This window comes from Mus pahari, chromosome 20 (genome assembly GCF_900095145.1).
Source record: "Mus pahari chromosome 20, PAHARI_EIJ_v1.1, whole genome shotgun sequence".
Taxonomy (NCBI): Eukaryota; Metazoa; Chordata; class Mammalia; order Rodentia; family Muridae; genus Mus; species Mus pahari.
In genome coordinates, this window is record NC_034609.1 from 29,954,227 (window position 1) to 29,968,177 (window position 13,951).

Consider the following 13,951-nt stretch of genomic DNA (forward strand, 5'->3'; position numbering starts at 1 on the left):
TCTGTATAGCCTTGGCTGTCCTGGAACTCGCTTTGTAGACCAGGCTGGCCTCTGCCTCCCGAGTGCTGGGATTAAAGGCATGCGCCACCACCACCCGGCCCTGTCATTGCTTTCTTGTTTGTTTATTTTTAATAAAGAAACACCCAAGTGTGGTAGCTCACACCTGTGATCCCGGCACTACAAAGACTGAGGGAAATGAATTGCCATGAGTTTGAAACCAACTCAGACTACAGAGCAGAAACTGACTTGTAAAAGATAAATTAATTAATTTAAAAATAATGAACTGGGGCTGGAGAGATAATGCAGTGGTTAAGAGCACAGGGTTCAGTTTCCGGCAGTCACATGGCATCTCATAACATCTGTAACCACAGTTCCAAGTGATCTCACACCACATTCTTCTGGCGTCCAAGAGCACCGGGCACACACATGGTGCACAGACACGCAAACATACATGCAGGCAAAATACCCACACGTGTAGGGAAAATACCCATACGCATTTGGGGGAGGTGAAATAATTTTTGTGGGCTAGCAAGATTTCTCCATAGATACAAATGCAGTCCAGCTTAATGGAACGTTAAGTTTGACTCCCAGAACCCAGAGGTGGAGGAGAAAACTGATTCCCAAAAGACTTGTCTCCTGATCCTCACATGTGCATCATAGCACACACATGCCCACATTCAAGCACACACACGCGTGTACAAACACCAGCAACAAAAACAGTAAGTGACAATTTTGAAAAAGAAAAGATACTGAAAAATGAGTTAATTTTGGAAACCGAACAATCCTTACAGCAGCAAAGTTTTGCTGTGCCAGGGTTTTAGAGATCCTCTGTTTGTTTGGCTTGTCTGTTTTGGGTCTTGAACCCAGGGCCTAACGATGCTGAGCAGGTATTCCATCACAACATCACAACGCTACACTTAGACTAAATCTGCCTTTTGTTCTTTGGGTGCTGAGGCTGTGTTGGCACAAAGTTTTGCAGTTTTGTATTTAGTGCTTAACCCATATGACACTCCTAAGGTAATAAATGTATCTGTCTCTCCAGGAGACACCGTGGCCTTGTCCCTGAAGAAGTTCCTGAAACAAGACACGTATGACTTGCACCTTTCTTTGTCTGACCATGGCAACAGGGAACAGCTAACCATGATCAGGGCCACTGTGTGTGACTGCCATGGCCAAGTGTTCAATGACTGCCCCAGACCCTGGAAGGGTGGTTTCATCCTCCCCATCCTGGGTGCTGTCCTGGCACTGCTGAGTGAGTACCACACGCCTCCCTGTGCCCCTGGGTAGATAAGAGACATGACTCTTCTCAGAACTTCTAAGAGGGCATCCAATATTGTTCATCCGTTTCTTTCTCTTCTTTAGTTTTATGGATATGAGAGTTTTGGCTGCCTGTGTGCATGTCCACTGGGTGTGTGCCTGTGCAAGCCATAACAAGGTCAGATCACCTGGAACTGGAGTTATAGATGGCTCTGAGCTGCCATGTGGATGCTGGCAATTGAATCTGGTTCCTCTGCGTGAGTAGCCAGTGCTCTTAACTACTGAGCTATTGGTCTCTTCCCCAAACTCATTCGTTTCTTAAACTCTAAATTCTAGAGTATCATTTAGTCAGTAGATGTTTCTAGAACTTCTGGTTTATGCCAGGCAGTGGTTCCGGGCAGTTCAGGGATTTGTTAGAAAGGGAGACTCCCGCCAGGCATGGTGGCGCACGCCTTTAATCCCAGCACTCGGGAGGCAGAGACAAGCGTATTTCTGAGTTCGAGGCCAGCCTTGTCTACAGAGTGAGTTCCAGGACAGCCAAGGCTACACAGAGAAGCCCTGTCTCGAAAAAAAACAACCAAAAAAAAAAAAAAAGAAAGGAAGGAAGGGAGGGAGGGAGGGAGGGAGGGAGACCCCTAGTTTTAGGCAGCCTCTTGCTACCTCGCTGGCTGTCCCTTGCAGTATACACCTGCTTTTTTAAAGAACAGGCAGTTTCCTGGGTCTGCAGTCATGCAGACCTGTGGATCCAGAAACTTAGGAGTGTGTTTTAACAAACCCTCAATGGCTTTTAAGACACGATACAGTGTAAGAATCACTAGACCAGTAAGCAGAAGTGTTTAGTTAAAACAAATTTCTTTCATGACCTTCGCAGGAACATGGGTACAACTGGAAATCATTATGCTAAGTGAAGTAAGCCAGAGAGACATTACCACAGGCTTTCTCTCACATGTGGTACCCAGACTTAGGATCCTAAATGTAAATATATTTATGTACGTGCATGTCTGTATGTGTTTATATATGAGTGTTTGCAGGTCATGAAAGGAGAGTGGAGTTACAAGGGGAGGAAGTAGAAAAGAAGTAATGAATTTCATGTCATAACAAAAAGGGGCCCTGTGTAGGGGAAGAGAGGCCAACATGAGTGGACGGTGGGACCCCGGAACAAAGGGAGCAAAGTGTAATAGCACGTGTGTGAAGACGAGGTGATGAAGCCCCCTTACTCTGTGTGCTAACTTAACAATAAATTAGTAAAATAAATAAATAATAGCTGACCCTGGTGGCCCACGCCTTTAATCGCTACACTCTGGAGGTAAATAAATCCCCCCAAACTGGGTATGGTGGCAAATATTTGCAGTTCCAGTTCTTGGGAAGCAGAGGCAGGGGGAGTAAGTTCAGTTCATCTTTGGTTACATCGTGAGTTCAAGGCTATTGGACACTATAACACCCTATCTTGAAAAAGGAAGATAAATAAAAGGGGAATAAGTTTGAACTATGATGGGGACTTGGGGGAAAGAGGATGAGGAAATACAGTTTCCTTTTGCCAGCTTGTTGAGGGAAGAGAGATGCCCAGCCAGGCCAAATGGAGAAGTGAGTAGGCAGATACACATAAGCCTTGGGCTTGTGAGAGATCCAGCTTCCCTTTTGTCTTCCCCCAGACCCCCTAGACTGCGGAGGAAAAGAGATGAAAGTCACATCTGCTCCATACCTCTGTGTGCATCCTGAGAAGCCATGACCTTCCAAAGAAAGCTGGTCTTATCTAGACAGTGGTTCTGTCAGCCGCGACCACCTCTAGTAATAATAACTACAACAATAACCACCCCAAGCAGTAATTGTCACAGTGGGGAACCCGTGACAGCTGAGGAGAACAGCCTGGCCTTAGCTGGCCAATTCTTACCCGTGAGCGGGTACCCCGTGACAGCTGAGGAGAACAGCCTGGCCTTAGCTGGCCAGTTCTTCCCAGGCAGATGCTCTGCCAGTCTATCCAGCTGTGTAACTGGAAGGCGGTCCTTCCAATGTAGCACTTGGAGCTAGATCGGTTAGATTACAGTGTATCAACATTAAATTATTTTACCTTTAAGTCTGTAGCTAACTTAGAGGACATCAGATGACTAAGAGACTCAGGGAAGGGAACAGTGACTAGTGGGGGCATGTGTCCCCTTAATACCACCAGTGTGGGAAGTCTGATCTAGTTAAGTTCTATAGGATTTTAGGTGGAAGTGGAGTCATGTCGCTTCCAGGAGGAGGAGGCATTAAGTGGAGACCTAAAGGTAAAGCTATGAATGTTCATAAAAGAGACTGGGGGGGGGGGACTCTAAATCTAAATGGAGCGGGATATGGTAGTGTGTTCCTGTGATCCTAGCATTTGAAGGATATATGTACATATACGCCTACATACAGGATTTATTAGAATGGTTTACAGGCTGTGGTCCAGCTAGTCCAACCAGAGACTGTCTACCAATGGAAGGGTCAAGACTTTAGTTGTTTTTCAGTCCATGAACCTGGATATCTCAGCTGGTCTTCAGTATACACCAGAATCCCAAAGAAGTAGGCATTAATACCAGTGCAGGAACAGACTTGCCAGCCAGAGTGAGGGCGAGCAGGCAAAGAGAGCAAGTTTCCTTCTTCCATGTCCCTATATAGGCTGCCAGCAGACGCTGTGGCCCAGATTAAAGGTGGGTCTCCCCACCTCAAAAGGTATGGATTAAAAGTGGGTCTTCCCTGGACTGGAGAGATGGCTCAGTGGTTAAAAGCACTGACTGCTCTTCCAGAGGTCCTGAGTTCAGTTCCCAGCAACCACATGGTGGCTCACAACCATCTGTAATGGGATCTGATGCCCTCTTCTGGTGTGTCTGAAGACAGTGACAGTGTGTGTGTGTGTGTGTGTAGAAAATCTTTTTTTAAAAAAAGTAGGTCTTTCCACCTCGAGCGATTTAATTAAGACAGAATCCCTCACAAGTGTACCCAGCTGCTTGGGTTTTAGTTAATTCCAGATGTATTCAAATTAACAACCAGGAATAGCCATCAAAAAGAGGGTCAGAAGCTCAAGACTAAGCCGGGCGTGGTGGTGCATGACTTTAATCCCAGCACTCGGGAGGCAGAGGCAGGTGGATTTCTGAGTTCGAGGCCAGCCTGGTCTACAAAGTGAGTTCCAGGACAGCCAGGGCTACACAGAGAAACCCTGTCTCGAAAAACCAAAAAAAAAAAAAAAAAGAAGTTCAAGACTAGCCTCAGCCAAACAGTGAGATGAATCTGAGTACATGAGACCCTCTCTGAAAAATAGATAGATAGATAGATAGATAGATAGATAGATAGATAGATAGATAGATAGATGCCCTGTGCCCTGGGGGCCTATCTGGCCTCGTGGTTGGGGATGCTTACATTTCTCCACTCATTTCAGTCCTTCTGCTGGCTCTCCTCCTGTTGGTGAGGAAGAAGAGGAAGGTCAAAGAGCCCCTTCTGCTCCCAGAGGATGACACTCGTGACAATGTCTTCTATTACGGAGAAGAGGGTGGTGGCGAAGAGGATCAGGTGAGTCACTGGAGGGATTGGTGCCCCCATGGCCTATGATGGGAATGGTTGGGTCACCTGTCAACCTCTCTTAGTTATGTTGACCAGCCATGACAGGCCCATCAGTCCTCACGCAGGACTGCCCACCAGCTCCCTCTCCTGGGAAGATGTCTAGTGCCATAGGCTCTTTGCCCCAGCTAAGTGGCTCTCAAGTCTGTAGAAATGAGGGATTTCTGGGATCTCTGGCCTCCTGCAGAGCATCTGAGGGGGGTGAGATGTGACTGATGGAGAACGGGGCACCTTTTCAACCCAGTGGTCCCATTTGTTCTCATAAAGGACTATGACATCACCCAACTCCACCGGGGACTGGAGGCCAGGCCTGAGGTGGTTCTCCGAAACGACGTAGTGCCAACCTTCATCCCCACCCCCATGTACCGACCCAGGCCCGCCAACCCAGATGAAATCGGGAACTTCATCATTGAGGTGAGGCATGGCAGGTTTACCGAGTGAGAGCAGCTCTGGGCCAGGCACAAGCATGGAAGAACAAACACAGGCTTTCTGCATTGACCAAGTTCTAATCCCAGTTCTGCTCTCCAACCACATTATCTGTGATCTCTGCGTACTTGAGTATCTGTGGGTTTCTCTTTCCTCCTCCATAAATTCCAAAATTCATCATTTATTTAAACACTGAGTTACTAGCAAAATACTCTGGAATCAGTCAGGCAACTTAGGTTTTATCTGGGATTTTTGGTGTTTAAGACGCTCGAGCTTTCTTCTCTCTCTCTCTCTCTCTCTCTCTCTCTCTCTCTCTCTCTCTCTCTCTCTCTCTCTCTCTCTCTCTCTCTGTGTGTGTGTGTGTGTGTGTGTGTGTGTTTTGCCTACATTCATGATTGTAAACAACATGTGTACAGTGCCCTCAGAGACCATAAGAGGATGATGTTGGATTTCCTGGGACTGGAGTTGGAGACAGTTGTGAGCCCCCAAGTGGGTGGTGGTACCTGAAACCCTGTCCTGTGGAAGAGCAGCCAGTGCTCTTAGCTGCTGGGCCATTGCGCCAGCCTTGACTTGGTTGATTGGTTGATTTGAGATAGGGTTTCTCTGTGTAGCCTTGGATGTTGTGGACCAGGGCTCTCTGTGTAGATCAGGCTGACCTCAAACTCAGAGATTGTCCTGCCTTCCAAGTAGTCCAATTTTTTTTTCTTTTTTTAAAGATTTATTTATTTATTATATGTAAGTACACTGTTGCTGTCTTCAGGCACTCCAGAAGAGGGAGTCAGATCTTGTTACGGATGGTTGTGAGCCACCATGTGGTTGCTGGGATTTGAACTCCGGACCTTCCAAAGAACAGTCGGATGCTCTTGCCCACTGAGCCATCTCACCAGCCCGGCCTCTTAGCTTTTTATTTTATTTTATGTTTTATTTTATTTTATGTTTTTATGTTTTATTTATGTACTTAGTGTCCGTGATGCACATGCATTCAGAGTATTTGCTGCTCTTCTAGAGGACTGGGGTTTGAGTCTAAAAACCCACATGGAGACCAACAGCTCTCTGTAATCCAGTTCAGTTCTAGGGGTATCCAGTGCCCTCTTCTGGCTTCCACAAGCACTGCATACACATGGTGCATAGACATGTGCAGACAAAACACCAATGCACATAAAATCAATAAACCTTTTAAAAATAAAAGTAATTTTTAGGCCTAGCTTGGTGGCATACACCTTTAATTCCAGAACTCAGAAGGCAGAGGCAGATAGATCCCTGTGAGTTCGAGGCCAACCTGGTATACAGAGCGAGTTCCAGGACCACACAGAGAAACCCTGTCTCAAGCCCCTCCAAATTATTATTATTATTATTATTATTAATTATTTTAAAGTTTAGTGTAGTAGTACATGCCTTTAGTCCCAGAATTTAGTAGGCAGAAGCAGGCAGATCTCTGCGAATTCAGCACCGGCCTGGCCCTACAGAGTTAAGTTCCGGAACAGCCAGGGCTACATAGGGAGACCCTGTCTCAATAATAATAATAATAATAATAATAATTTTAAAAATAATTATGTTATGTGTCTAAGGAGAAAAACGTCGATGTGGAGGTAGGGGGTGTGTCCATGTGGAGGTTGGGGTGGGTATAGAGGCTCAGCGGGTGTCCTGATTTGCCAGATCCCAGGCTGCTGGCAAGGGTCTCCATCCAATCAGCGTTGACTGCTGCTCTCCCGCTTCCCTAGAACCTGAAGGCTGCCAACACTGACCCTACTGCCCCGCCCTACGACTCCCTGCTGGTGTTTGACTACGAGGGCAGCGGCTCTGACGCCGCCTCCCTGAGCTCCCTCACCTCCTCCGCCTCCGACCAGGACCAGGACTACAACTACCTTAACGAGTGGGGAAGTCGATTCAAGAAACTGGCGGACATGTATGGTGGCGGTGAGGATGACTAGGCTGGCCCTGCCAAGCTGTCCAGGCAAGAACTGCAGACGGGTCACAGCAGCATCTCTAGGGAGCCCGGCTCCCCCTCCAGCCAGGACTGAAGCTCGCCCGGAAGTGGCCTGCGTAGCAGACTGCATCTGACCTGAAGGCTGGACTGTGAGCCTTTCCGATGGAAGGATGTGACTCTGACGTCAACACTGATGCCCCCCCCCCCCCAGCCATGGCTGAGCCCCTCTCGGAGTGGAATGTCTAAAGGTCTCCGGCCTGCCACACAGCTCTGTCCTCTCAGGCCTTGAACTTGCTCGGTGACTGTCCCACTGGAATGGCTCCCTCTCTTTAGAAAGAGGCCCCTAACTAAGGCCCTGTTTTTCTTTAATGCAATTTTCAAAAAGAGGCTCGGGGTGGGTGGGGCAGGGTGCGGACATCAGTGTCCCCTCAGGCCCTCCAGAAGAGAAGCCTACAGGGCTCTGGCCCTGGTACATTTCTCTGATCTCCAGGCCTTGAGGCCTCACACTGGGGAGGGGGTCACTGCCTCTTTTTTTGTGTTTTTTTGTGTTTTTTTTTTTAATACTGAGTATATCTAAGTTGTCTCGTATTTTTTTATTTTCCCTGCTGTGTGCAGTAGATGGAGAGTGATGACAATCGTGTAAATGTACTAGAATTTTTTTATTAAAATCAACTTTTTTCCCAGAGGTGCTAGGGGAGTGGATTTAAAATGAAAGACTTAACCTATTTCTCAGAAGCGTTTGGCTTGGTGGGTTTTAGATTTTTTACAAGCTCTTGCAAATGCCCTCGCTTCCCCCCAACTTCCCCCTTGTGGCTCAGGATCCATAGGCTCATCTGATCTCAGGCCAGAAAGGCAGAAATGATGGCATGACGGGAGGGGGGGGTGGGATACAGACCTCCCCTCTCCCCGGCAGCTTCAGAGCTATGAGAGAACCACAGTTAACTTCCTTCCCTGGAATTGATTGCTCCAAGCCCGTAGTCACAGGACTTGGGGGGTAGAATCAGGAGCCTGGAGTCTCTGTGAGCTACATACAAGTGAGGCCGGGCGTCAGGGGATGGGGGTCGGGGAAGGCTCATGGGTGGTGGATCTGTAATCCTAGCACTCCACAGAGGCAGGAGAGCTTACATTGGAGGTCAGCCTGTGTTACCTATCAAGACTGTCTCAGAAAACAGAAATACTTTCCAGGCCGGCCAGAGCCTTGTGGTGAGATCATGTCTCAAACAAACAGGTTTTCTGGTGGAGTAAATTGATAACCTGCCACGTGGTAAGAGCTACCACTCACTCGGAACCTAGAAAGCCAACAGCACTTAGCTTTGATGCCATCTTTAACTTGGCCTCACATCCATCCTCTGAGGAGATTTTCCTGCATTACAGAGTGACAATGACTTCTTTGTGAGGGTTGGGTTTTTTGGTTTGTTTGTTTTTGCTTTGTTTTTGGTTTTTTTGTTGTTGTTTTTGCTTCACTTTAAATTATACGTAAAACAGAAGATTAGAGAATTCACTTAAAAGAGTTGGTTATATTAAATTAGAACGTTCCTAACCATGCTGGGGCAAGAGAGCCTAAGACAGAATGATGTCTTTAGTTAACAATTTTCTATTTTATGTAAATGGGTGTTTTCCCTGCATGGGCATCTCTGTACCACGTGTGTACCTGGTGCCCCTTTTGCCCAAGAAAGCAATAGAAGAAAGTGTTGGATCCCCGGACCTGGTGTTATAGAGTACTGCAACTTGCCCTGTGGGTGCTGGAAATTGAACCCAGGTCCTCCTGAAGAAGTCAGCAATCTTTACCATTTAGCCATCTCTCTCCAGGCCCACAAAATTGTTCATTTCAGAAGATACAGAGTTTATTAAGTATGGCCATAGACATAGATGTCCTTTTCAGTGAGTGAGAAGAGCGAATGGGGCTAAAGAAATTGCTTAGGTTATAATGGATGTTTCTTCCCCTGACCGTGATGTTTATTTGTTTTTGTTTGTTTTGTTTGTTTTTGGAGAGAGTATCTCTCTAACCCACTGTCTTCAAACTCAAGATTGTCTTTCCCTAGCTTCCTAATGCTGGAATTACAGGTGTTAGACCTCACACTTGACTAGAGTGGGGAGTTCTTTTCTGAGGTTTATTTTTATGCATACAAATGTCTTGCTTGCATGTATGTATGTATACTGTGTACATACCAGAGGGGCCACAAAAGGCTATCAGCTCCTCTGGAACTGGAGTTACAGAACAGACTGTGGCGAGCTGCCATGTGAGTGCTGATGTTATGGGGAGCTCACCAAAGAAGACCACTCAGACACAGTCTGTAGACAACTGAAATTCTTTTTCCAGCTGACCAGGACCACACTTGGGTCCAGGTCACCAGTGTAGCCCTGAGGTTTTAGAACAAGTGGCTTTGAAGGCAAAAACCACATCTGGTCTCTTGCTTGGTAGCTGCAGAGGACACTTTTGAGCAAACAAGTGGGGGGAGGGGATGCTTTTGAGCATGCAGGTAGTTGTAACAGAAGCTAAGATAAGCAGTTAACTGAAACAAGTTTTGCACAACAGGTAGTTTAACAGAAGAAACCAAGATAAATTAGCCTGGGTTGTATCTTGACCCTTGGGTTCTTAGAGTAGAGTTGGTTGATTTTTCATGAGAGTCTCCAACAAGGAGCTCATTTTCTAGTCAAACCTAAGATAGCTTCCACGTGGAGAAACCTCTCTGTATTGTCCTGTCACTGGGGACTAAACCCCAGGTCTTCTGTAGGAATATCAAGTGCTCTTAAACTGCTGGGACTTTCTCTCCAGCTCCAGGAGTGGTTAAATCTTTAAAGCAGCTGTACTTCTAATCCATCCTGGACCTAGAAGCCCCAGCTGTCACCGCATGCTAGGGTGGAGCCTGCAGTTGAATTATATAGACTCCAGGTGATTGGGGTGTACGCTTAGGCTTGATATCAAGACTGACAACTAATGTCACCTGATGAAATCTAGGCTCAGCAGTTGAAGGTGACTGCCACCAGAGCAGACAGCCCGAGTGTGCTCTAACTGGGACCCACGTAGTAGGTAACTCCCAGGTTGTCTCTGCATACCATGCATATACACACTAATAAAAAATATTCAAAGCCGGGCGTGGTGGCGCATGCCTTTAATCCCAGCACTCAGGAGGCAGAGGCAGACAGATTTCTGAATTCGAGGCCAGCCTGGTCTACAAAGTGAGTTCCAGGACAGCCAAGGCTATACAGAGAAACCCTGTCTCGAAGAAAAACAAAAAAAAAAAAAAAAAAAAAAAAAGAGGATTATGTGGGTTTCTCGCCTATTCTTTGTACCTCAGACTCAGACCAAGGCTGTTCCTACCGCTTCTTTTGAGCCTCTGGTCCCCTGCTGTTCTTGTTGATAAGTGGAAGGATTGGATGTCCTAGCCAGTCACACCTGCTGCCCCTTATCTTTGACTCCCCTCTGAATGAAGCAGGGAAATCCTACCTGCAGCCACACAAAACCAAACAGCCACTGTTCACCCGGCTTCCCTCCTGGGATTCGTGGAGGGTGCCAGGGGAGAAATGGCTTTTCACAGCCAAGCCTGGCCTCTGTGAATGAATTTCCTTTGACAATGGGGAAACAGTCACCGGCCTGAGTGTCTGGGAAGGACTGGCCTGGCCTAGGTGGTCAGGGTATGTGCCATAGCGATCGTTCTCCTGCTGTGAATATGCTTTCCATCCGCAAAATGAGACTTTGGACCCGTGGTCATCCTTAGGTTCCAGAGCAAGACACCAGGGGCTGATGAGATGGCTCAGCAGGTGAAGGTGCTTGCCGATCTGGGACTCAAGAGAACTGACGTCCTAAGTTGTTCCCAGACCCACACACGCATGAACACACAAACTTTTAAAAAAAATTTTTTTTTTAAAGATTTATTTATTTATTATATGTAAGTACACTGTAGCTGTCTTCAGACACTCCAGAAGAGGGCGACAGATCTTGTTAAGGATGGTTCTGAGCCACCATGTGGTTGCTGGGATTTGAACTCTGCAGCTTTGGAAGAGCAGTCGGGTGCTCTTACCCTCTGAACCATCTTACCAGCCCCCCCAAAATTTTTTTTTAAGATTTATTTCATGAATATGAGTACACTATAGATAGCTGTCTTCAGACACACCAGAAGAGGGCATCAGATCCCATTACTTGTGGTAGCTGGGAATTGAACTCAGGACCTCTGGAAATACAGTTAGTGCTCTTAACTGCTGAGCTGTCTCTCTAGCCCCACAGTTTTGTTTTTTGTTTTGTGTTTTTGTGTTTTTTTGCTTTTTAAAAAAATATATATTTTTAGAGTGTAAGTCACTATCTCTTAAGTATTCCTGGTGAGTGATGATTGCACACGCTTGCACACACATACACAACTAATAACAAGCACTGCCTGGGTATCTGGCTGATCTTTTTGTAGTTTGTCAGATGTGTGTGCCCTCCGGCGTTTACCCCATGTGTTGCGCTCATGTTTTGTGTCATGTTTGCACAACAGTGTGTGGGCCCCTCTGTTGTCTCCATCAATCCCAATCTGGTATTGTTCTGCCCCCACCACCATCTGTGAACCTAAGTTCTAAGGGTTTGTTTTGTTTCTAACTACATCAAAACGGTCCAGGGCATCTGCTTTGTAGAGGCTTCAAAGCCGCCTCCAGGGTCTGCTGATACAGTTCTGATTGAGATCAGGGCTCTCTGGAGTGGAAGGCCCAACCTGGAATGGCTAGTTGGTGCTGAGGAGACCTGTCAGACCTCAAATCTGTCCCCAGGCTTCTAAAATGCCCAAAAGAAAAGAAAAGGTGACTCTAAGGATGCACTGAACCAAAGATCCCAATACTAGCGAAAGTGAGAGTTCAAAGCCACCCTCCGGCTTCCTGCTGAAACTGTAGCAAAACAAACCCACCCCACACCCAGCCCCCCAGAGCTTTCCTTTGAGAAAGATCTTAGATTCCCTGACTCCTGCCTCCTCAGTCCCCTCCTCTCACTCTCCTTACAAACACCCCTCACCCCAGGTAAGATCATCCATCCATCTTGGTAGCAGACCTTTTTACTCTGTGGCTGACCTAAGCAGTCTTTCCTGGGGTTTTCCCCTCCATTAGGGTGTAGGTAATTCTGCGTGTCCAGTCAGGGAAGGGACTGTCTGAGAGGTCAGCCAGGTGACAGGCCACCACTGACAGTTGGAGCAGCCCCCTCACCAGGATTCCATCCTGTATGAGTCTAGTTTGACTCACTGGGGAACTCCGAGGATCCCCTGCTCACAAAGAAGGCAGAGCCTTCCTTCCCACCTCTTTCTTTTTGCTTTGTTTTGTTTTGGTTTGTTTGAGACAGGGTTTCTCTGTGTAGCCCTGGCTGTCCTGGAGCTCACTCTGTAGACCAGGTTGGCCTCAAACTCATAGAGATCTACTCGCCTCTGCCTCCCCAGTGCAGGATTAAAGGTGTAAGCTGCCTCTGCTGGTCTTCCTAGCCAGTGTTTCTATAAGGAACCATGGTTCAGAGGCCAAATCCAGATCCTGCCCTTCTGGTTGAAGCCTTGGGCAAACTGCTTCCGCTCTCTGTGCCTCCTTTTGCAAATGGGGTGCTCAGAAGGGTGCTTAGCATGGGAGGGCTGTGTAAGATGACAGTTAGCCCTACTGATGGAGGAGGTTGAGGGGCGTGACGGCATCCCATACACATCCATATACACAGATCCTCCATGGAAGGTGAGCTTCCATGGGAAGACCCAGAAATTCCCCAGGACATCCCCAGTGATCAGTTACTGTGGTTATCTCAAAGGAACGTCCCCTTCCTTCCCAGCAGAGGGCACCGTTCTCCCAAACCACAGCTGGGGTTGGCCTTTGCAGCCTGGCTTGGCAGGGTGGTGCCACAGGAAGGGAGGGCACATGCCACAGGGCCACTGGCTGTGGCATACCTTACATGGAAGTCTGCTGACAAAGGCAGCTCCGCCTGCACAGAACACAGGCTCGGTAAATACTTGTTGAATCAGTGAACGGGAAAAAAAAACCTCTCTGATGATGGGGATGGTGTCTGAGCAGTCCATATTCATCATCGGGCTGTGTGATGAGCCACGACCTTTACCAAAGAGTTGCTTACGGTCTCTCAACGAGCATTTTATGCTTTCCTTTTAAAAAGGAAATTGAGAGTCAGAGGGACTGCTCAGTGGTTAAGAGCACAGCACGTATTACTCTTGCAGGAGGACCCAAGTTCAATTCCCAGCATGGTGACTCACAAACATAAAACTCCTGTTCCAAGGGATTCAAAGCCTTCTTCTGACTTAACATGGGCACCAACCAGCATGCACACAGTGCACAACATACATGCTGGCAAAACATGTACATGTACAATGATAAAATGAGGGAGTTTAAAACAAAGCCAAGAAAAGGAAATGGAGAGAGGAGAAGTGCTGGGCTGGGCGTGGTGGCACACCGTGGTGTATACCTGTAATCTCAGCACTTAAGAGGAAGAATGAGAGGAATTGAGAGTTCCAGAGCAGCCTGATCTACACAGGAAGACACCTGGAGAGACAGAGTGACAGGATGGGACTTTATGTTTACTTTGAGGCCAGTGTCTCAGGTGTCCCAGGCTGTTCAAATCTGAACTCTCTGCGTACCCTTCACCCTCTGTTCTCCTGTTCCTGCCTCCCAAATGCTAACCTAACAGGAATATACCACCACGCCTAGTGTATGAAGCGCGTAATTGAACCTAATCCTTCATGAGTGGCAAGCAAGTGTTCTACCAACCGAGATCCGAAGACCTCTTTTTTTGTTTGTTTGGTTGGTTTTTTTTTTTTTTTTTTT

General features: G+C 47.2%; 1 protein-coding gene across 2 annotated transcripts in view; it reads left to right on the forward strand.

Annotated features, from left to right (window-relative positions):
* Cdh3 (cadherin 3) overlaps positions 1–8,685 on the forward strand; it is a 45,219-nt gene extending 36,534 nt beyond the window's left edge. Inside the window, exons 13-16 of one of the 2 annotated variants that reach the window (XM_021220141.1) lie at positions 1,043–1,252; positions 4,652–4,782; positions 5,098–5,244; positions 6,978–8,685. In XM_021220141.1, coding sequence (XP_021075800.1) covers positions 1,043–1,252; positions 4,652–4,782; positions 5,098–5,244; positions 6,978–7,187 — 698 coding nt within the window. In that variant the 3' untranslated portion in view covers positions 7,188–8,685. The remainder of the gene's footprint in view (positions 1–1,042; positions 1,253–4,651; positions 4,783–5,097; positions 5,245–6,977) is intronic. The other variant, XM_021220140.1, reaches the window with a different exon arrangement.
* The last annotated feature ends 5,266 nt before the right edge of the window (positions 8,686–13,951 follow it).